The 24,209-nt window shown below is 48.7% G+C and overlaps 1 protein-coding gene across 3 annotated transcripts in view; it reads right to left on the minus strand.

Moving 5' to 3' along the window:
- Window positions 1-23,594, minus strand: part of LOC118672725 (phosphofructokinase, platelet) — a 63,156-nt gene extending 39,562 nt beyond the window's left edge. The window contains exons 1-2 of one of the 3 annotated variants that reach the window (XR_004973198.1): window positions 23,399-23,594; window positions 9,771-9,844 (exon numbers count right to left, since the gene is read on the minus strand). Coding sequence is in view for 2 of the 3 variants with exons in the window: in XM_036342429.1 (XP_036198322.1) it covers window positions 9,771-9,844; window positions 23,399-23,513 (189 nt within the window). In the remaining variant the exon portion in view is untranslated. The remainder of the gene's footprint in view (window positions 1-9,770; window positions 9,845-23,398) is intronic. The other 2 variants (XM_036342429.1, XM_036342439.1) reach the window with 2 other exon arrangements.
- Between the last annotated feature and the right edge of the window lie 615 nt (window positions 23,595-24,209).

The raw sequence follows: 24,209 nt of genomic DNA on the forward strand, positions 1-24,209 counted from the left end.
CAAAGAAGCATCCCCCAAGTAAAAGAACAGGACACAACTCCAGAAAAAAACTAAATGAAATCGAGGCAAGTAATCTATCAGTTATAGTTTAACATAGTTATAAGGATACTCAATGAACTTAGCAGTAAATAATCTCAGTGAGAATTTACATAAAGAAACCAGAAATAAGAATACAATAACTGAAATGATGCTACAGCACATTAGACGAAACAGAGGACTAAATCAGAGGTTTGGAAGACAAGGTAGCAGAAAACACCCAATCAGAACAGAGAGAAGAAAAAATGTTTTAAATAATGAAAGTTTATGGGACCTCTGGGACAACATCAAGCATCCTATCTAATAAAAGAGAAACATGGTAATTAGCCGTACCCAACCCGCTACCCTTCCCATTGGCTAATCAGGGCGATATGCAAATTAACTGCCAGCCAAGATGGCGGTCGGCAGCCAGGCAGCTTGAAGAGAACATGAGGCTTGCTTGCTTCAGTGATGGAGGACTCCAACGTTCCCCACCTGCCGCGCTTGCAGTTTGAAACATTGTTACAAATATAGAAGCTAAACAAAACCCCAGAAACCTGCTTTCAGCCAGCCGGGATCTCAGAGCTGGAGTTGAAACAGTGTTTCGATTATAGAACCCAAACAAACCAGATACCTGCTTTCAGGAGCTGAGGCCTAAGAGCTGGAGCCAAGCCTCAGAGCTAAAGCTGGCCCAGAATAAAAAGGAAAAAAAGGAGTGGTTGGGAGCTTCAGTCACCCGCAAGCCTGAAAACAGCCCTCAGCCCCTCCCCCCAGTGGGGACCCCCACCCTGATCCAGAACACCCTTCAGGGCAAACCAGCCGGCCCCCACCCATGCACCAGGCCTCTATCCTATATAGTAAAAGGGTAATATGCCTCCCAGCACCGGGATCAGTGGAGCCAAGAGGCCTCCCGGCACTGGGATCAGCGTGACAGGGGGCAGCGCCCAAACCCCCTGATTGCCCTGTGGCTCTGTGTGTAATAGGGGGCGGGGCCACAACCTCCCTATCCGCCCTGCTGTGTGTGTGACCAGGGAAGGTGCCCCAACCCCCTGATCAGCCCTGCTCTGTGCCTGATAGGAGGGAGCTCCCCAACCCCCTGATCGCCCTGCAGCTCTGTGTGTGACAGGCTGCAGTGCCCCAACCCCCTGATCGGCCCTGCTCTGTGTGTGACAGGGTGTGGCACCCCAACCCCCCCCACCCCCAATGGGTCCTGCTCTGTGTGTGACGGGGTAGAGCCATAACCTCCCCATCGGCCCTGCCCTGAGTGTGACAGGGTGCGGTGCCCCAACCCCCTGATCGGCCCTGCTCTGTGGGTGATAGAGGGCAATGCCCCAACCCCCCCCCCCATGGGCCCTGCTCTGTGTGTGAGGGGGTAGAGCCATAACCTCCCCATCAGCCCTGCCCTGAGTGTGACAGGGTGCAGCGCCCCAACCCCCGATCCGCCCTGCTCTGAGTGTGACAGGGGGCGGTGCCCCAACTCCCCTATCAGCCCTACTCTGTGAGTGACAGGGGGGAGCTCCTCAACTCCCTGATCGGCCCTGCTCTGTGCGTGACAGGGGGGAGCTCCCCAACCCCCTGATCGACCCTGCTCTGTGCGTGACAGGGTACGGAGCCCCAACCCCCCTGATGGGCCCTGCTCTGTGAGTGACAGTGGGCAGCACCCCAACCCCCTGATTGGCCCTGCTCTGTGCATAACAGGGGATGGCACCGCAACCTCCCCATCGACCCTGCCTTGAGTGTGACAGGGGGCAGTGCCCCAACCCCCTAATCGGCCCTACCCTGAGCGTGACTGAGGGTGGCATCGCAACCTCCCGATCCGCCCTGCTCTATGCATGACAGGGGGCGGTGCCCCAACTCCCCAATCAGCCCTGCTCTGAGCCCAACCAGGGGCTGCACCTAGGGATTGGGCCTGCCCTCTGCCACCCGGGAGCAGGCCTAAGCCAGCAGGTCGTTATCTCCCGAGGGGTCCCAGACTGTGAGAGGGCACATGCCGGGCTGAGGGACCCCCATCCTCCCCCGAGTGCACAAATTATTGTGCACCGGGCCTCTAGTCTATAATAATAAAAGCCTAATATGCTAATTAGACCAGACAGCTGAATGACCTTCTGGACGTCCTTCTGGACAAAGCTGGGGTGGCAGGGGCCAAGGCAGAGGCAGTTAAGGGCAATCAAGCATGCATGCAGAGTGGTTAGGGGCGATCAGGCAGGCAGGCAAGCAGTTAGGGGCATCAGGCAGGCAGGTGAGTGGTTAGGGGTGATGAGGCAGACAGAGCAGTTAGGGGCATCAGGCAGGCAGGCAGAGTGGTTAGGGGTGATCAGGCAGGCAGGCAGAGGGGTTAGGGGCAATCAGGTAGGTAGGCAGAGTAGTTAGGGGCAATCAGGCAGGCAGGCAAGTGGTTAGGGGTGATCAGGCAGGCAAGCAGTTAGGGGCATCAGGCAGGCAGGCAAGCAGGAAAAGTGGCTAGGGGTGATGAGGCATGCAGGCAGAGGGGTTAGGGTGATGAAGCAGGCAGGCAGAGCAGTTAGGGGCGATCAGGCAGGCAGGCAGGTGAGCAGTTAGGATCCAGGGGTTCTGGATTGTGAGAGGGATGTTCTGGATTGCGAGAGGGTACAGGCCGGGCTGAGCGGACCCCCGCATGCACAAATTTCATGCACTGGGCCTCTAGTTAAACTATAAGACACTGAAGAACAAAACTGAAGAAGATACAAATAAATGGAGGCATATACTGTACTCATTGATAAGAAGAATTAAGATTGTTAAAATGTCCATATTACCCAAAACAATCCACAGAATCAAAGCACCAATGGCATTATTTACAGAACTGGAAGAAATAATCTTAAAATTTATATGGAACCACAAAATATCCTGAATGGCCAGAGCAGCCTTGAGAAAGAAAAGCACAGTTGGACATGTCATGCTACCTGATAGCAAACTATACAAGGTCATAATCACTGAAACAGCATGGTACTCACCAACAAAATGAAGAGAGAGCCCACTGTGTGGGAGAACATATTTGGCAATGATACATCTGATAAAGGGTTAATATCCAAAATATATAAGGAACTCATACAACTTAACAAAAGGAAGGCAATCTATAAAAAATGGGCAAAGGACCTAAATAGACACTTCTCCAAAGAGGACATACAGATAGCCAAGAGACTTATGAAAAAAAAGCCCACAAAACTCAAAGTCACTTACGATTAAAGAGATGCAAATTAGGACGACAATGTGGTATCACCTGTCAGAGTGGCTATCATCAACAAATCAAGGAATGACAAGTGCTGGCGAGGATGTGGAGAAAAGGGAACCCTTCTGCACTGCTGGTGGGAATGCAGACTGGTGCAGCTACTGTGGAAAACAGTATGGCGTTTCCTCAAAAAATTAAATATGAAACTGCCATTTGACCCAGTAATCCCACTTCTAGCAATATATCCTAAGAAATCCGAATCACCAAACAGAAAGAATGTATGGCCCTGGCCGGTTTGGCTCGGTGGGTAGAGTGTCGGCCTGTGAACTGAAGGGTCCCGGGTTCGATTCTGGTCAAGGGCACATGCCTGTGTTGTGGGTTCGATCCCCAGTGGGGGGCGTGCAGGAGGCAGCCGGTCAATGATTCTCTCTCATCATTGATGTTTCTATCTATCTCTCCCTCTCCCTTCCTGCCTGAAATCAATCAATATATATATATAGAATGTATGCAACCCTATGATCATAGCAGCACAATTTACAATTGTTAAGATCTGGAAACAGCCCAAGTGCCCATCAGTAGATGAGTGGATAAAAAAGCTGTAGTATATTTATACCATGGAATATTATGAAGCAGTAAAAAAAAAAGAATCACTTACCCTTTGAGAAAGCATGAAGGGACCTGGAGAGTATCATGCTAAGTGAAATAAGCCAGAGAAAGACAAGTATCATATGATCACAATCTTATGTGGAATCTAAGTAACAAAATTAACTGATGAACAGAGTGGATCCAGAGACATGGAAGCATGGAAAGAGTGTGAAATCTCAGAGGGAAGGCAGGGGAGGGTGGGTGGCTGGGAGGTAATCAACCAAAGACCTTGTATGCATATATGAATAACCAATGGACACAGACCATAGGGTGCTGAAGGCCTGGAGCAGGGGGATGGACTGGAGGGGGCCAATGGGGGAAAAACAGGGACATATGTAATACTTTCAGCAATAAAGAATTATTTTAAAAAAATGTAAATAAAAAAAAGGAAAGAAAACAGCATGGTACTGTCATAAAAACAGACATGTAGCTCAAAGGAGTGGAATAGAGAGCCCAGAAATAAACCCACATCTGTGTGGTCAATTAATCATGACAAAGAAGGCAAATCTACACAATGAGGTAAAGACAGTCTCTTCAATAAATGATGTTGGGTCCTAGCTGGTTTGGCTCAGTGGTTAGAGTGCCAGGTTCAATTCCGGTCAAGGGCACATATCCCAGTTACAGGCTCTATCCTCACCCCAGTGGGGGCACGTGCAGGAGGCAACCAATTGATGTGTCTCTCTCAGATCCATGCTTCTCTCTCTCTCTCTCTCTCTCTCTGTTTCTTCCCCTCCCTTCCACTCTAAAAAAATCAATAGAAAAATATCCTTAGGTGAGGATTAACGACCAACAACAACAAAATGATTTTGGGAAAATTAGACAGATACATGCAAAAATAGACTTCTTTCTTACACCATTATAGTCATGTTTCTTGTTATAAACTCAAAGTGTATTAACTTAAATGTAAGACCCAAAACCATAAAACTCCTAGACAAAAATGTCCTAGATGAAAACAAAGGCAGTAAACTCTTTGACATTGCTCTTAGCAATATTTTTTGCATATGTCTCCCCAGGCAAAGAAAACAAAAGAAAAATATATGGAATTACAAAATTTTTGCAGAGCAAAGAAAATCATCAACAACATGAAAAGATAAGTTACTAAATGGAAGAAGATATTCACCAGTGATACATCTGATAAGGGGCTAATATTAAAAATATATAAGGAATTCATACAATGTAACACCCAAAACACAAACAATCCAATTAGGAAATGGGCAGAAGACTTGAATAGATACTTCTTCAAAGAGGACATACAGATGACCAATAGCCATGAAAAGATACTCAACATCACTAATCATCAGAAAAATGCAAATGAAAACTACAATGATATACTACCTAACACCTTCAGAATGGCTATCTATAATAATAAAAGCATAATATGCTAATTAGACCAGATGTCTTTCCGGATGAAACTGGGGCTGCGAGGGAAGCCTGAGTCCCAGGTGCCTGCCAGCGGCCAGAGGGAAGCCCAGGTCCCCAGTGCCTGCTGGTGGCTGGAGGGAAGCCCAGGTCTTGGGTGCCAGAGGGAAGCCGGTGCCGGCAGCTGGGGAAGGAAGGCCTACTCTAGCATGAATTTTGTGCATTGGGCCTCTAGTCACTAATAAACCAGTAAGTGCTGATGAGGATGGGAAGAGAAGGGAACCCTTGTGCACTATTGAGAATGTAAATTGGTGCAACCACTATGGAAAACAGTAAGGAGGTTCCTCAAAAGGTTAAATATAGAACTACTGTATGACCCAACAATTCCACTTCTGGGTATTTATCTGAAGAAACTCAAAACACTAACCCAAAAAGACATATGCACCCCTATGTTCAGTTGTAGCATTATTTACAATAGCCAAGATATAGAAGGAACCTAAGTACCTATTGATAGAGAAATGGATAAGAAAGATGTGGTACAGGGGGGATAAATGGTGGTGGAAGGAAACTTGAGTTGGGATGGTGAACACAAAATACAATACACAGATGATGTATTATAGAATTGCCCATCTGGAACCTATATAATTTTATTAACCAGTCACCCCAAAATTCAATAAAAAATAAACATAAATAAAATTAAAAAGATGTGGTATCTATGCATATAAAAGCCTAAGCGATCGTTATGGCTGAATGGCCGGAACAACCAGAACGACCAGTCGACCAGTTGCTATGATGTGCACTGACCAGCAGGGGGCAGGCGCTCAATAGAGGAGCTGCCCCCTGGTGGTCAGTGAGCTCCCACAACAGGAGCGCCACTCAGCCAGAAGCCAGGCTGTTGGTGAGTGCAGCTGCGGCAGCAGGAGCCTCTCACACCTCTGCGGCAGCACTACCAAGTGGCAGTGGCAGGCGCAGCGGGGCCAGGATGAGTGGCAGCGGCGCAGTGCCTGGCCCCAGCTAGGGCTCCTCCCCAGCTGCCTGCTGCTTCAGCACTGCTACATCCCTCAGGGGATGCTGGGTTGCAGGTTTCGCCCAGTCCGCGCAGGCTTGGCAGGGATCACCCAAAACTGGCAGTCTGACATCCCCCTAAGGGGTCCCGGATTGTAATAGGGCACAGGCCAGGCTGAGGAATCCCATGCACAAATCTGTGCACCGGGCCTCTAGTATATATACAATGAATATTACTCAACCATAAAAAAGATTGTAATCTTGTCATTTGTGACAACATGGATGAACCTAGAGCAGCAGTTCTCAACCTGTGGGTCACGACCCCTTTGGCGGTCGAACGACCCTTTCATAGGGGTCGCCTAAGACCATCCTGCGTATCAGATATTTACATTACGATTAATAACAGTAGCAACATTACAGTTATGAAGTAGCAATGAAAATAATTTTATGGTTGGGTCACAACATGAGGAACTGTATTTAAAGGGCCAGAAGGTTGAGAACCACTGACCTAGAGGGTATTATGCTGAGTGAAATAAGTCAGACAGAGAAAGACAAATACCATATGATTTGACTTATATGTGGAATCTAAAAATCAACATAAATGAACAAGCTAAAAAAAACAAACTCATAGATACAGAGAACATTTTGATTGTCTTGTGGGATAGGAGGAGGGCTGGGAGATGGGTGAAAAAGATGAAGGAATTAAGAAGTACAAATTGCCAGTTATAAAAATGGTCACAGAGATGTCGTGTACAGCACAGGGAATAATATTATAATAACTCTGTATCATGTCAGTTTGTAATAGGTTTATCAGGGTGATCATTTTCAAGTTATATAAATGTCTAGCCACTGTGTTGTACACCTAAAACTAATATAATATTTTCTGTCAATTATGATTGAAAAAAATATTAAAAATAAATCACACGCAACAAAACTCTTAAAATCTGACGGTCAGGTCCAGTACTCAAACATTGGACAGGCACACAGCCATCAGCTCTAGCCCCATCAGATTACCAACATTCAAACCAACCAATACAGATTTGGCCTTTGGTTTAACGCAGGTTTCTGGACCTCAGCATTACTGACATTTAGGCAAGATAATTCCTTGTTGGGGGTTGTCCTGTGCATTGTGTGATGTTGCGCAGCATCCCTGGCCTCCACCCTTCATAACAGGACAATCAAAATGTCTCCAGCCAGGCCAGTGTTGCTCAGTGGTTGATTCCTGGTCAGGACACAATCTGGGGTTGCAGGCTCAGTCCCTAGTAGGGGGGTGTGCAGGAGGCAGCCAATCAATGACTATCATCATTAATGTTTCTATCCCTGTCTCCCTCTCCCTTCCTCTTGAAATCAATAAAAACATAAAAAAAAGTCTCCAGAAATTTTTTGGGGGGTGTTTGATGTGGGATTTGAGCTCTCTTCCCAGCAAACTGTCCAGGAGGATGAGTCAGTTCTTTTAAGCATAAAATAACTGAAATGACTTCCTTCCCTTCCCTGCACACACTGCAAAGTCATCATGAAGACCAAGTGCGTCCTGTGGGGAGGGATCTCCAGCTCAGCACGGCCGCAGCATCACCGGGGAGGGCCACAGACACTGACGGAGCAGCAGCCAGTGCAATCAAAGGTTTCCAGGGGAGCATGCTGTACACCACAAGTCTAAGTAAATTCGTCTTCAGCAAAGCTGAAAACATTTTGTTAATTAGAACAAGAAGCTGACCTGAGAGTGCTCCAACCCCCCAGAGACTTTTAAAGCCACGTTCACATGTTAGGAATTGCCATCAGGGAGGTGTGGAGTCTTCTCTCCAGTTCAAAGGCAGAATGCAATGCCCTCCCCTCCCCAAAATAAAATAAAAGGGCAGAGGAAGCTGGGCACATGCATGCACGCTCCTCAGCAGAAGTGGAACAGTCATCTGAGTGCAAACTCAAACATCAAAGGGAGGGGAGCCAGCAAAGTGGTGCCCGTGGCCCTGTGTCTCATGTGCTCATTCCACATCAGTGAACAGGAGACAGCGGCTGCCGGGCCAGGGCCTGGACGGACATCCACAAGGGCAATTTGACCCTCAACACATTCAAATGGAAAATGACAGAACAATAGTCTGGGACTGCTTTGATGGGACCCACCGTTTGAACACAACCCCGAACCCACAGAACCACAATGTAGAAAAGCAAACCAAAGCATGGGAGGAAACATCTTTGCAGCAAACGATAAATGGTTATTCAGACCAATGAGCAGAGACCATGGGAGTCACGTCACAAAAGGAGAAAATGACTTTAGTAAAAGGTCACTCCAGTGACTCAGAGGAGGGCCACACACACAGAACCAGTGGGTCTGGTACCACTTTTGGAGGTCGCATGGGGGTGCAGAGTGGACTGGGACAAGCTTCAGAAACTACTGGTGAGACACATTGGGACCCAGTATGAGGGCCGTGTCTTCCAATTCAGTCAGTGCCTTGGGATCACAATAATAATGCACAGCATAGAAGAGCCTCAGATATTAATATGGAACTTGCTATGATAGTCGAGAAATGGGCAGGGACCCAAATAGTCCAGTGGTTGGCAAAGGAATGACCGAGTAAACAAAGGGCCAGGTAAATATTGAGACATCAACATGACAGAATATTATATAGACATTTAAAGCAATAGTTGTGGGATGTACATGGCATATAGAGTGCAATGGTAGGTAGAAAATGTACTATACAAAATTCCTTTGCTGTAATTTTAGTAATGTACATATTTCCTCCCAGTCTCTCCCATATATAACATTGGGAAGAATCAGCATAAAATACTAGCAGTGATAATGAAGGAATTAAGTTATTTAAAAATATATTCTCTTCTTTCCTTTTTATAAGCTTTATTATGTTTTATAAATTTAAAATCTAAACATAACTTGCAGTTTTTCTTGTAATTTTTGAAATAAATCATGTGCTCCAAACTATATTGACACCTTCCACCCAAACACCACCCATCCCTAGATCGCCAGGACTGCTGCTGGATTTCAGAGGCCTCAGTTTGAAGAAAACGGATAAACAGTAGGAATTGGGCTTTACATTAAGGATGAAAAGCTCAAAGCGGTCATGAAGGAGGAGGTGAAAAATAGACAATTTCATCACCAACGTAAATAAAATTTCATCAGTGGCCTTAAATACAAAACAAGTCATGCCATTTTATGAAAATTTATCCCAATTATCTTAATGTATTCGAATTCAATCCCATTTTAAGTGACTCTACGTATATCACTTCTATAAGGAATTAGAGCTACAAATACAACCAGTTTGAGATCATTAATCTTGCAAGACCAGTTGACATCAAAATGGAATTTCGTGCCTTCCACCCCTTGCTCCCCAACACAAATCTCACAGAGGCACATCTGGACCAGGGAGCACATCCTCCCAGGTAAGCTCTGGTGGGACTGGGCTCCCCTGCTGGCCTTCAGCATGCAGTCACTGCTGGCCCTGGGTTTCAGTCAGCAGGGCCTGACCCCAGCAGGTGTGAGAGCTCCGGGCGAGTGCAAGGCACAGATACCTGGGAGCCAGAGAAGGTAGGACTGCCGTGGGACACTGACCTCATAGATGAAGTACACCTTGGCCCCCGTGTAGATCCCCATGCGCACGACAGCACGGACAGCAGCATTCATACCTGGCAAGGACAGGACAGCAGTTAGAGAAGAGACAGGCATGCACTGGCCATGACCACAGGGAATTGTGACCTCTCAGAAGTCTCCTGGAGGAAAGATGGGCCTGACATACTGCATCTGGGATAGCATCAGGATCTTGGGGAAACGCAGAGCAGAGGGCTGGGCATTTGCAAGCTCATCCACAGGTGAACATCCTTGGAGAAACGCCTGGTGCACGTTTAATTAGAGTAGCTCTGCTCAGCCACCAGCTGCCTTGATTCCCTACAACCCTGCAGGCAACTCCTTCCAGTTCAAAACAACACAAGGGACAGGTGTTTATTTATAGTTTGCCAAATTCAAAGAAAATAGTACTAAAAAGGACCAGCAGTCTGGGATTTGAGGAGGAGGTGAAAAATAGACAATTTTATCACCAGCGTAAAAGAAATTTCATCAGTGGCCTTAAATACAAAACAAGTTATGCCATTTTATGAAAAAACAAAAACAAAAACCAATATTCTGTAAATAACACCTGATCAAGATAAACCTGGGACAGGAAAGAGATGCCCCACCCCTGGCTCACACCTGTGCAGGTTTATTTATTTACTAGAGGCCTGGTGCATGAAATTCATGCACTGGGGGGTAGAGGGGTGGGGGAGGGGAGTGTCCCTCAGCCCAGCCTGCACCCTGCACCCTCACTAATCTGGGACCCCACAGGAATTGGGCCTAAACCAGCAGTCGGACATCCCTCTCACAATCTGGGACTGCTGGCTCCCAACTGCTCGCCTGTCTGCCTGCTGATTGCCCCTAACTACTGTCTGCCAGCCAAATCATCCACTAACCACTCCCCTGCCAGCCTGATCAATGCCTGACTGCTCCCCTGCTGGCCCAATTGCCCCCAACTGCCCTCTCCTGAAGGCCTGGTAGCTCCTAACTTCCCTCTCTTACTGGCCTGATCACCCACAACTGCCCTCCCCTGCTGGCCATCTTGTGGTGGCCATCTTGTGATGACATGGGCATGGCCATCTTGTGACACATGGGGGCGGCCATCTTGTGAGGGAAGATGGTCACTTTGCATATCACCCATTTATTATATAGGGGTTTTTTTATGATCTTTGTGTTTTTTTTAATTTTATTTTATTTTATTGATTAAGGTATTACATATGTGTCCTTATCTCCCCATTGCCGCTCAACCCCCCCCACTCATGCCCTCACACCCCTGTTGTCTGTGTCCATTGGTTAGGCTTATATGCATGCATACAAGTCCTTTGGTTGATCTCTCCCCCATACCCCCACCCTCCCCTACCCTCCCTCTGAGGTTTGACGGTCTGAAAGATGCTTTTCTGTCTCTGGATCTGTTTTTGTTCATAAGTTTATGTTGTTCATTATTTTCCATAAATGAGTGAGATCATGTGATATTTATCTTTCTCTGACTGGCTTATTTCGCTTAGCATAATGCTCTCCAGTTCCATCCATGCTGTTGCAAATGGTAAGAATTCCTTCTTTTTTTTACCACAGCATAGTATTCAATTGTGTAGATGTACCACAGTTTTTTAATCCACTCATCTACTGATGGGCACTTAGGCTGTTACTAAATCTTAGCTATGGTAAATTGTGCCGCTATGAACATAGGGGTGCATATATCCTTTCTGATTGGTGTTTCTAGCTTCTTGGCATATACTGTGGGGCCTTGACTTACGAGTTTAATTCGTTCCAAGACCGAGCTCGTTAGGGAGCTCGTTAAGGAGCTCGTTAACTCAAATTACTCTGTCAACTCAATGCAAAAAATCAGCTGAGAGACAGCTGGTATCTCAAAAAACTCGTTAGTCGGGACACTGGTAAGTCAAGGCCCCACTGTATTCCTAGAAGTGGGATCACTGGGTCAAATGGGAGTTCCACTTTTAGTTTTTTGAGGAAACTCCATACTGTTCTCCATAGTGGCTGCACAAGTCTGCATTCCCACCAGCAGTGCACGAAGATTCAGCAATGTAACAGGATACAAAATTAATGCCAAGAAATCTATGGCATTTCTATACACCAAAAGTGAACTTACAAAAAAAGAGACTAAAAAAAAATCCCATTTACCATTGCACCAAAAAAATTAAGATACCTAGGAATAAACTAAGGAGGTAAAAGACCTGTACTTGGAAAGTACAGGACACTGAAAAAAGAGATAGAGGAAGACATAAATAAATGGAAGAACATATCGTGCCCATGGATTGGTAGAATCAACATCATTAAAATGTCCATACTACCCAAAGCAATCTATAGATTCAATGCACTCACCATCAAAATACCAACGGCATATTTCAAAGACCTAGAACAAACTCTCCAAAAATTCATCTGGAATAAAAAAAAAAAGAACCTAAATAGCTGCAGCAATCCTGAGAAAGAAGAACAAAGTAGGTGGGATCTCAATACCAGATATCAAGCTCTATTACAAAACCACTGTTCTCAAAACTGCCTGGTACTGGCACAAGAACAGACATATAGATCAATGGAATAGAATAGAGAACCCAGAAATCGACCCAAACCACTATGCTCAATTAATATTTGACAAAGGAGGCAAGAACATACAATGGAGTCAAGACAGTCTCTTCAATAAATGGTGTTGGGAAAATTGGGCAGATATATGCAGAAAAATGAAACTAGACCACCAACTTACACCATACACAAAAATAAACTCAAAATGGATAAAGGACTTAAACATAAGACGGGAAACCATAAAAATACTAGAGGAATCCAAAGGTAACAAAATCTCAGACATATGCTGAAGCAATTTCTTCACCGATACAGCTCCTAGGGCAATGGAAACTAAAGAGAAAATAAACAAATGGGACTACATCAAAATAAAAAGCTTTTGCACAGCGAAAGAAACCATCAACAAAACAACAAGAAAGCCCACTGCATGGGAGAAATGGGAGAACATATTTGCCAATGTTATCACCAATAAGGGTTTAATCTCCAATATTGACAGGGAACTCATACAACTTAACCAAAGGAAGATAAACAACCCAATCAAAAAATGGGCAACGGACCTAAATAGACACTTTTCGAAAGAAGACATAAGGAAGGCCAAGAGACATATGAAAACATGCTCAAAATCACTAATCATCCGAGAGAGGCAAATCGAAACGACAATGTGGTACCATCTCACACCTGTCAGACTGGCTATCATCAACAGATCAACAAGTGCTGGCGAGGATGCAGAGAAAAAGGAGCCCTGTGTAGGTTTATGGCACTTACAGCTGAGGCCCACATCTCCCTGCTCACAGGGTCAGGTGTGCATGGAGCCTCCTCAACCCTCAGACCTGACCTGATAAACAAGCCCTCGGGGTCCCTCCCAAAAGGCTCCGAGTCTAGGCCTGTATTCTGCTGTGGCCACTGTCACTGCTAAATTAACCACCCAACGTTACACCACACCAATGCTTTGTTTCGGGGAGATTTGCAAGGTTGATACCCCACTACCCCCTTCCTGAAGCCCCTGTTCCCAAGGGGGAAGGGTGGGGGAAAGGAAACCTTCATAAAAGTGGGATAAAAGATGACAGACAAGTTGGGGGTTTTAGAAGTGGATAAGAAATGGCAAGAGTGAAACTGTGACAAGGGGGACATGATCCAGAGGTGAGCCCAGGAGAACCCTGTGCAATAAAGCCTGCCCAACACTGACCTCTGTCCCACACCGTCTGAACCAGGGGTCCTCAAACTTTTTAAACAGAGGGCCAGTTCACTGTCCCTCAGACCGTTGGCAGGCCGGACTATAGTTTAAAAAAAAACTATGAACAAATTCCTATGCACACTGCACATATCTTATTTTGAAGTAAAAAAAACAAAATGGGAAAAAATACAATATTTGTATTTGCATGTGGCCCGCGGGCCGTAGTTTGAGGACCCCTGGGAACAATCCTCACGTCAGCCTTGGCTTCAGTCTGCCCCTGCCTCTTGGGGTGCAGCTGTACTTACGACGAAATGGCCTGTCACCCCTCCTCCTGCAGCGGACCCAGGCCGGGGCTCTTGGGCCCCAGGAGTTTCCCAGGCAGGGGAGCACCCTGAGCACCGCCCTCTCACCAAGCTCCCAGAAGGTGAACTGCCTCTGAGCAGTAGCACCCAGCCTCACAGGCTTTATTCACTTCCTAGGTCCGGTGATTTAGTAAAACCAGCTGGCCTTTCCCCCAGCTGGGAGCTAGCAGCCTCCTGATTGGGCCTGAGGGGCGTCCTCTGCTCAGAGCAGGAAAAACTGAGCTTAGTGCCCCAGCTCCTGGGCTGGCTGATGCACAAGGCAGCCCCAGGGGCCTGGGTGCTCCTGGGGAGACCGGGAGGTTGGGCTCTGAGCAGATGAACTGATAGCCACATGAGCAAAATTAATAAATGGCCCTGGCCTGTTTGGCTCAGTGGATAGAGCGTCAGCCTGTGGACTGAAGGGTCCCAGGGTCGATTTCGGTCAAGGGCATGTACCTTGGTTTCGGGCACATCCCAGTTGGGCGTGTGCAGGAGGCAGCTGACCGATGTTTCTCTCTCATCGATGTTTCTAACTGTCTATCCCTCTCCCTTCCTCTCTGTAAAAAATATATTTAAAATAAAATAAACGGCGAAGCGAAGCTGGTGTGTAAACCTTGGTCTTCATTTTATTTTACCTTAAAATATGACCTAATTCCCTAGAGCAGTGGTTCTCAACCTTCTAGCCCTTTAAATACAGTTCCTCATGTTGTGACCCAACCATAAAATTATTTTCGTTGCTACTTCATAACTGTAATGTTGCTACTGTTATGAATCATAATGTAAATATCTGATATGCAGGATGGTCTTAGGCGACTCCTGTGAAAGGGTCGTTTCGACCCACAGGTTGAGAACCGCTGCCCTAGGGCAATGGCTGTGCTCTGCATTAGAATCACCAAAGGGACCTTTAAGAAAAAACTGCCCTTCCAGTTTTGTTGTTTGGTGTGGGGCCCACTCGGTTAGCTAGCTCTCCTTTTCAACTGGGTGCACAGCTGGAACCCAAAATGCTGCAGGGGCTGGGCCCTCCAGGTGTCTGCCTTCCGAGGAGCACCCTGGAGGACAAACACCGAGGAACACAGAAAAAGCCCGTTTTCACCCGTGGCCTCTCACACACATGGCCGGGATCGACACCGGCCCCTGCACTGGGGCCTGACAGTCTGCTGCGTGAGCAGGGCCAGGTTCTGGTTTCACTGTTTTGCAGAGCACTGTCCGGGGGCTCAGCGTCATCCACTCAGAACACACAGTTCGGGGCCTTTCACTCTGCACTCAGACTGCTTTTTCAGTGACAGCTCCACACAGCCGGGTCCATTCACTCTGCTTTTGTTTTGGTTTTGGTAGCCAGACCTGGGAATTAAAACAGCTTTCACAATCATTTCCATGGGGCAATGCAATCCTGCCACCGAGTAAGAATCTTCATATTTGGAAAGTAATGTCCTCCTCGTTTGCAAAAATTTAAACCCCCGTCCTCAGGGGATGTACAATGCTGTGATGGGAACCAATACTAAAGTTTGAAAAAAATTTGGAAGGAGTTAAGTGGGAAGTGTATGGTAATTACTTTAGGTAAAATAGAAATAGATTGTTAGATTGTTTTCTTTCTTTTTTTAAAATTTAAATTATTGTTGAAAATATTACATATGTCTCCTTTCCCCCCCATTGAATTCTCCCCACCCACGCCCGCCCCCAGCACATGCCCCCTACTGTCTGTGTCCATTGGTTATTCTTGACGTTACCTATTAACATCTTCTTGCTAAACCATCATGTAGGTAAGCTAGTCACTACGTGATTTCTTCCTTGAATCAGGGAGTGGGGTGGACTCCAGGTTTCCAAATGCTTCCTAAGATTCTGTTCTGGTGAAATTTAAACTTTGAGTAATTTGTAAGAAACAAGGAATATGTTGATTCTGATAAAATAACTGGGATTCATTCTGTCGTTTCCTATGTGACCTGAAGAGTATGAGAAACCTCCTTTCGGATCCCATTTAGCCATGTTCCCTGCACATTTCTCAGTACTTATAATCCTTTCCCAATTCATTTTGATCTTTAATCTCTTTTTTGAAAAATAAAGTCAGGTTGCTCAGTCCTCTTACTGGTTTCTTCCTGAATTCACATGGCTTCCATCTTTATACCAAAGCAAAGGTGTGGGATATGTTAGAAAACAAACTTAAAGCACAGCTTAACTTGCACTTGCTACTAGAGTTCTCCATCACATTTTCCCCTTTAATAATTTAGGAATTGACAGGAAAAAAAAATCCTAAGGAGAACTGTATAATAATGTTAGCTCCCCCTCGAATCAAAGTTATGAAGTTGGGAGAGTCTCTGATTCATGGACGATCCAAATTGCTGGGTCTTGTGTTCAAAGTCTACAGAAAACTTAGATAAATCCCGAGGGGGGTTTTCATCCATCCATCCATCCATCCATCCATCCATCCATCCACCCAAGATGCAAGGCGTGTCTTCTCTGGACCAGACACTGCTCTCTGTCATTGAGAAATTCAGGGGAAGCTCCTGGCCCTGGTGGGGCTGGCCCTGGCTGCTAACAATAACAGGATAAACACATGACACCTGTGGTGGAAGGGGGTCAGGGGAAGAATAAAATGCAGAGCAGGGCTGGGGGGCTGGAGCGTGGGGTGCAGAGAAGGGCTGCAACTGTCCGCCAGGAGCTAGTGCTGGCCTCAGGCCTCCAGGAGAAGCGCTATTTCGGGGAATCAGAGAAGTGAGGGAGGCAGCCAAGCAGACATCTGGAAAAGCGGCTCCACGCCTGGCCAGCGGCAGGGGAAGCATGCCTGCCGCGCTGTGTCCCAGCCTCCGCTGCAGATGTGAGGCCACGGCCAGCAGCCCCTCCATGTTATTCCAACGTAAACAGTCAATAGGGACCCTCTAAACAGGAGCACATTGTGCCAGAACCTCGCTGTGGAGTAAGCCTGAATGTCACTGGGAAAAAATAAGGTGAGCTATCTAAATGCTCTTTATATGGGCTCTGGATTGAACTATTGGGTTGACTAAAATATACATTTAAAATTAACATCACCTGCTTCTTCTGCTTCTTGTTTCATGTGGTGAGTCACACATAGAACAGCTCCCGCCCGAGCCCCATTTCCCCTGCTCAGCAGCTCAGACATGCCCTTTCGAGGGAAGTTCTGAGTCAGTTCTGCCACATGCATTAGTACAGAGCTCCTCCTGAAAGGCGGCAACTACTCCACTGCACGTATCCAGTGTGGCCTGTCTCCTCGCTGGTGTTTGCTGGTTCCCCCTTGGTAAGCAGATAAGCACTGCTGTAAAGAATGTCCTTTGACCAACCCTATCTGCCTCCACCTCCGCTCCCCTGCTACTCTGCATTGCTTCCTGCTGCAAAGGGAGCCCGATCAGAGGCCGGACCCTCCATTTACAAACCTATCCCATGCTCCTTGGTCCCCTCCTCCAAGCAGAGGGGGCCCTGCCAGGTGCCCAGCCCCACCCCCGAAACCCTCCACCCAACGCCCAATCCTGCTCCTCCTGAGATCCTAAAGTTGGCCTCTTCTCCCCCTGCCCCCCACCCCCCTCCATAAGACCACCCCTATGAGAGGCAGCCAGTGCCTCCAGGTGGCTTCCAGGTCACACAGGCTAAATCCAAAGTCCTCCCCACCTGCCGCTCCCCAGGAACCTTGCCCATCTGGCTCTGACCTCTTCCTTGAATGCCCCTGCAGGCTTCCCCTGCCGCCTCCCCAGGCTGCCTCCTGCTGCCACTGCCCCAGGTCAGATGGAGGGTCCCTGACACAGGCTGTCCTGGGCACTCCAAGGACCAGGGCTTCCCCCAGGTCTGCCTCCTTCCCATGTTCACCTGCCCCCAGGTCACACAGCCACTGACCGAGAGGAGGGCCGGAGGGCTGAGGTCTGCCCTCACCTACGAGGCCATTGCTAATTTGTGGAACAGTTAAATGAAAACAGACCTGGAATGTTAAAGCAGATCTTAAAGATGGGGAGGATTGGCTGCACCGGTTACCCCAGGGAACCCTTCCCCACATCATCTAAGCCAGGGGTGGGGAATGTCCGGCCCGCGGGCCCTATAAGGCCCGAGAAATCATTTGGTCTGGCCCCGCCAAGGCATTAGGGGTGAGTTAAGTAAATGTTTGACTAAATAGAGCAGGCTAATTTTTAAGTAGATGATTTGTATGGCCCACAAATGATGTTATAAATATCCAAATGGCCCTTGGCAGAAAAAAGATTCCCCACCCCTGATCTAAGCAAAAGAAACCTCTGACCCCACTGATGACTCGTTTCCACCTTTCGATAGACAGGGTCCCATATTACAATCCAGTGAAACTCCTGGTCAGAGAACCTTCGCAGAAAACTGCTGGAGGGGTCTGAGCTGCCTGGGTTCCTAAACGCCCCGTGGACCCAGAACTGAAGTGTGTCCTCAGCAGACCAGTGGGACCAGCAGCTGGAGTGGATTCTCAGGCCTCCCCTAGACCTTTTTTTTTTTTTTCATTCCATTTATTGGGGTAACATTAATTTTTTTTTATTTTATTGTTTAAGGTATTACAAATAGTAGTACGTATGTCCCCTAGACCTTCTAAATCACAGTCTGCACCGTGGCAAGGACAGAGAGGAAGGTGTGGGCCCCGGGGCAGCAGGGCCAGAGGCAGAGCAGTGACATGCCTTTCTCTTTTGCACATTCTCCTTGTCCTTCCTGTCTTCCTGTGGCCTTCAGCCTTTCACTGAGAAGGGGAACAGGAAGGGGGAGGGGAGGAAGGAGATAAGAGCTGAGTGACTCCACTTTCATTTTCCAAATGAAAAAATGGAAGACCCCGTCTCACTGCTGGCAGAGAGAAGCTCCGGGCACTGCTCCCCAGCAGCTTGGCCGCCTCTTCCCTCCTGACAAGCACAAGGACTGTAATCCCCAACATGCTAAGTATCAGGGGGAAGACACATAGGATAAAGGGGCCTGCTGGCAGACACTTGGTAACACATAAAAACACAGCAGCCTAGGAAGCTGGGTGAAAGAGTAACTGGAAAAGTGACTCAACTGCTTCCTTAACACATGGCCATCTGTTCTTTAGCCAGACACCTTCTCAGCACAATTACAGTCGTAGTGGATGGACAATGTTGTGTTCTGATGTCTGCCTTTAGAATGGCATTGCCCTACCTTCATGTCTCTAATTAGAATTGCTTCTGACAGCCCAGTGGATGGGTGCATCATATTCAAATAGCCCCAATTCTCCCTGATCAAAGGTTTGAACCAAAGGGGAAAACATGCTTTTTGAAGATGACAAAATGTCACACAACTGTGTTTGCATCTGTAGACAACTTTGCAATTGCAAAGACTCCCCACAGTGTACATGAGGTTAACATTAGCATTTTAACACTCTGCCTCCTAGACCCATTCACTTTTGTTAAGTTATTACACTGTAACCAGAAAAGATCCCCCGAGGCCGGGCCGTCATGGCTCAGTGTTTGAACATTGTTGACTAGGAGCCAGGAGGTCATGGGTTTGGTTCCCTGTCAGACCATATTCCTGGGTTGTGGGCTCTATCCCCAGGGTGGGTCATGCAATAGGCAGCCCATCAATGATTCTCTGTCATCATTGATGTTTCTATGTCTCTTGTCCTCTCCCTTCCTCTCTGATATCAATAAAAATATATATTAAAAAAAAGAAAAGAAAAGATCCCTGGACAGAATGTACAGAATTCCAGGATTGTAAGGGGCTGGAGCGGTGAGGCGAGATGCCCACTGTTCTCAGTTGTCCTTTGCATCTTACCGGGCTCTAATGCCTGCACAATTCAGGGCCGGCACAGAAGGAACCCACCGCCCGCCCCACCCCACCCCCTGCCCCAAGCAGGACCCCAAAGCAATGTTCAAGAAATCCACGTCAGTGAAGGCCAACTAGGTGCCTGGGCCCCATCCAAAGTACCTCACATTTCTGACTGCAAATCTCCAGGCGTTCACTGTCCCCAGACATTGCTCAGGATGAAAGAGTGCATTGGATTAGCAGAGATTTAGTTAATTGACATGACTTCATGAGAAAAGAAAACAGCTGGAATGCCTAGAGGAAGGAATTGGTCCACACTTCTTAGTGAGCTGCCAACCTTTGTGCTGGGCACCAGAAAGGCACTGGGGAATGGCCCTGGGGAATGGCACCTGTGTCTGGCTCCCCCATTTCCACTGCAGCCCTACTGCTTAGCAGATGACACCTCAAACTTCTAAGATGTACAAAGTACACTCCATGCATCTCACAGCTCCCTTGCTCACGTGTCAAATGAGGATGAGTTAGAACGTGAAGCATTAGCACCTGCCACATAGCAATGGTCACCAAATGTTAGCTATTCTCACCATGAATGGGAAGACTTACATCGACTAGATTTATGTGAGTGCTATTCACTCTGCCATGGGCAAAAAGGGACTCAGCCTGGTGTTCACTCTGCCCTTAGGGTCCACTCCATTGCTCAGAACTCTCAGCCCTACCAGCCCCTCCTGAAGCCCACAGCTGGTATCTAAGATGATGAGTCACCTTTGGTGTGTGGCACAATCTTGCTTGAGGGTGGGTACTGAGTCATGATTATGTCTGTCCATTTGGCAATGGGAACTTATTTTAGGTTGAAATAAAAATCAGTTTAAGTCTACAGATTCCTTGTGACAACAGAAGAAACCCAAGTAATGAAAGAAAAAGAATAGTTAGCTTTAGAAATACTCTTCCCTAATGAGTGGGGCTAGGGAGTCAGGAATATAGATGGGGGATTTATGGTGTTGTTGTTCTTTAATAGATTATATAATGCAAATTCCATTGGGAATCAAAAGCATTTCATCACTTTGGAATCAAGTGTTACTTCACTTCAGCCACTCTCACTGTATTTTAAAGTGGTTGCTGTCACTGTAAAAAGGCATTTTCTGAGAAAGGTCCCTTCAGAGCACCATGGCCTGAAAGCATTTAGATTGAGATGTCCTAAAACTTATCTTAAATCCTGCCACTGCCATTTAAAAGCCGCATAACCTTAGCTAAGTCAATTATCTCACTGTGGGTCTTTGTCCCCACCTCCAAAATGAAGACACATATGTCTTGGAGCCGTGTAATTAGGCCTGGAGATAAGACCTGTAAAAATCCTTCTGTTGGATCTCAGAGGAAAGCCAACACTGATCTAACTTAGAATCAAGAGAAAGTGGGGAAATGGTGGGCAGCCCAAAGCATCTCTGGGAATAACCTACTCTAAGGGTCTGTAAATCTGCCACTGCCAAGACAGACTCTCTGAGCATGTCTCCGTTGAGCTCTCTCGGAAAGAAATGCTCCCAAACGCTCAGGCAGATCCAACATGGACTCAAAATAGAACATCTGGTGTTTTGCATGAAGTCCAAGAAAAAACAGTCAGCCGCCACAGCTCTGCCTGGAAGGGGGAGGGAGGGCATACAAGCGCCCACGGTGGGTTGCCAGGAATGTAGGGCAGCCCCGATGTGCCAGGTGGGAGCATCAGGACATCAAAGAGGATGCTACCCGCTGAGGTGAGAACTGCCATCTCCTAGTAACCTGACAGGACACCAATCAAACAACCTTCTCTTAGAGTTTTTGTTTTCAAAGTATACTTTCCATTGAGAAGAGGTGTGGACTAACGGAATGAATGAACTCTTTTATAGCTGCTCACAAGTGGCAGGGCCAGGATGAGTAACAGAGAAAATGCTGATTCTGTCTATTGCACCATTATCCTGAGTGCCTGTATGCCAACTACCAGGTGGTTAAGCAAATTTTTAGACAAGGATTCAAAGGAATGACCCATATATATATATTATTTTTTCAACAGACATAGCACCTTAATTATAAAATAACCTTGAAACACTGACCTTGAAGCCTGGAGGCTTAAGGCCAGTTCCCCTTCCTGTGCCAACTGTTTTATGCTCTTTGGAGGGGGCAGGATGCCATTCATTTAAGATGCTTCCTCATTTGTGCTAGCATCTGCAGGCACACGTGCTTTTGAAGCCTTTGACAGGGAAGCCACTCTCAGCCCCACCAGGACCCCACACGACCCAGCCTGGCACATTTTCTGGTGTTTGTTCATTTAAGTAAGGTGGGCGATGTCATTGATTTCACTCTGCATTTCCTCAGTCCCGGCCTCTGCTATATCACAACATTTTCTTTCTCTGGAATGTTGAAAACCTGAGTCATTTTACCAGGATATCAAATTAGAACAGTCCTGCTTCCCCGGGAGGCAAAGGCGTGGGCCTGTGGGGCGGGGGCGATGACTGACGCTGCGACAGACACGTTCAAGAGGACTGGGAGGGTCTCCCCTGGCACAGACGCTCTGGGGATGCTGCGCGCCAGGTGCCTAGGGCCCAGGGCGCAGGGCACACGGACAGCGACAGGCCAAGCATCACGTACGCGCGCCAAGGGCGCCAACCGGCAGCACCCGAGCCAGCCACGCCCCGCTCAAGGGCAAAGGGAAGGTCGCGGGGAGGGTGGGCACCGGCTAGGACGCCAGAACCTTAACCCACGCCTCCCTCCACCTTGTGTGTGGCCTCCGAACAGGTGGAAATGAGGCCGCAGAGTCTTTAAATTAATCTGGGGCTGGGGAGGAGGGGAGAAACCACACACCAGCTACCGGACGCGTCCCCGCCTGCATGGTTCTTACGGCTCCAGGTCCGCATCCGCCTGAAAACGCCCATCCACTTTCTAGCGGTTGGCTCGCTCCACCCAGGGATTTGCCTGGATCTGGAAAACCCGCTCCCTGGGAACCCCGGCGCCCCCATGTGCACCCAGCGCCACAGCCTGGGCGTGGCCGTGTCACTCCTTCCCCCATTATATGGAAATATTTTCTTGGTGCGTCCGCGGGCCTCGGACTCCTGTCCACATCTCCCCGAAATCCGCCTCCACGCTGGCGGTGGGGCGCCTGGAGTCCGCGCTCCGTGCTGGTGACGTCCCGCAGTCCCCGCTTCCTAATCCTTCCCCCAAAGAGAGGTTGGCGGGGAGGCCGAGTGACCCATTTTAGTTTTCGGTTTGGTCACAGCCGGAAGGGGAAAGGCGATTAGAGCGGCGGAAACCCCTTGTTTAAATCTCCCGGTGTAAACGTGCAGTGTGCCGGACGCCTGGCCACCCCGTCTGGGGACCCCCGCGCCCCCCGATGCGTCGCGAAATCGGCAGCGGGGACCCCGCCCGCGCCGCGTAGGGGCGTGAGTCCTCCGGACGCGCTGCGGGTACTGCCGTTTCCTCCGCAGCACAGGGCGGGAGGGACTCCTGGCATTGGAGGTGGCGGCGCTGTCACCCACCTGCAGGGGCCTCCGGACCCACCCTACGAGTCGGATTTAGATGACCTACAAGGGCGGCCCAGACGACCCCGTCGCCAGCCTCAATTTTTAAAATAACGTGGAGGTGGAAAATTAATTCATCTTCCGGATGACGGCTTGGGCTGCCATACCCCTCCCTTCGCGCCCCCGCAGGGACTTGGAGGCTGCCCGGCCCGCTCCAACCACGCAAGGTACCCCTGCGGCTCCCGGGCACCGGGCTGCTCTCCCACATCTCTCTTCTCCCCGTACCCCTGTTGCTTGCCCGGGTCTCCACATTTTCCCCCTGGTACCTCCATCCCTTCTCCCCGATGTCCCCCTCCGCCCCGGCCCGGGGAGGTGGTAGCGCACCTTGGGCATCCCCGCCGCTGGTCAGCACGCCGATGGCTTTGCCGGCCCCGGAGAGTTGCTCCAGGAACTTTCGGAAGGAAGCTCTGGGGACCGAGGGGTCACCGTTGTGGTCCATGGCGAACAGGCCAGACACCGCGCTGGACCGGGTGCTAGGCAGCCAGTGCACCCCGCCCGCGGTGCCACCGCTCAGAACCGCTCGCTCCGCCCACTCCGTGCGCGCCAATCGGAAGCTAGGGGCGGGCACACGGGGCGGGGCCTGCGGAGGAGGTGCCATGGGCAGGGGCGTACAGCTCGGCAGGGCGCTATGCAGATGGAGGGGCGGGGCGAGGCGGGGCGGGGCGGGGCGGGGCGTGCCATTGGTGGGCCGGCTTCGAAGGTGCGGGAGCCTCCCAGGCGGAAGAGCCCGGGTGTGTGAGTGGGAACCTTTCGAGAAGGGGCGTATCGCATATGGGAGGAGCCTCATAGGTAGGCGGGACCATTTCAATTGTGGGAGCCTTGCAGGTGGGTAGAGCTGCACATTACAGTTTCGCAGCCGGTGGGAGGGACATCACGAGATGGGTGGGGCATCGCAGGTTCCGGGGGGCGGGGGTTGGTAACACCGCAGGTGGGGGGCGGTGGGCCGGGGTGGACAGCTGCAGGTTGGGGGAGCACCTCATTGAGGGGAGCCCCGCTGGTGGGTGGGAGCACCATCCGGAAGGGAAAGAACTCCAGCCAAAGTTCGAGCCCTGATTCCTGCAGAATTCCTCGCCAGATGGCGCTCGGACCCGCGGGAATCCTCGAGGTTCCTCGGTTGTCCCAGTTTTCCCCTCCA

This window comes from Myotis myotis, unplaced genomic scaffold (genome assembly GCF_014108235.1).
Source record: "Myotis myotis isolate mMyoMyo1 unplaced genomic scaffold, mMyoMyo1.p scaffold_m19_p_1, whole genome shotgun sequence".
Classification (NCBI taxonomy): Eukaryota; Metazoa; Chordata; class Mammalia; order Chiroptera; family Vespertilionidae; genus Myotis; species Myotis myotis.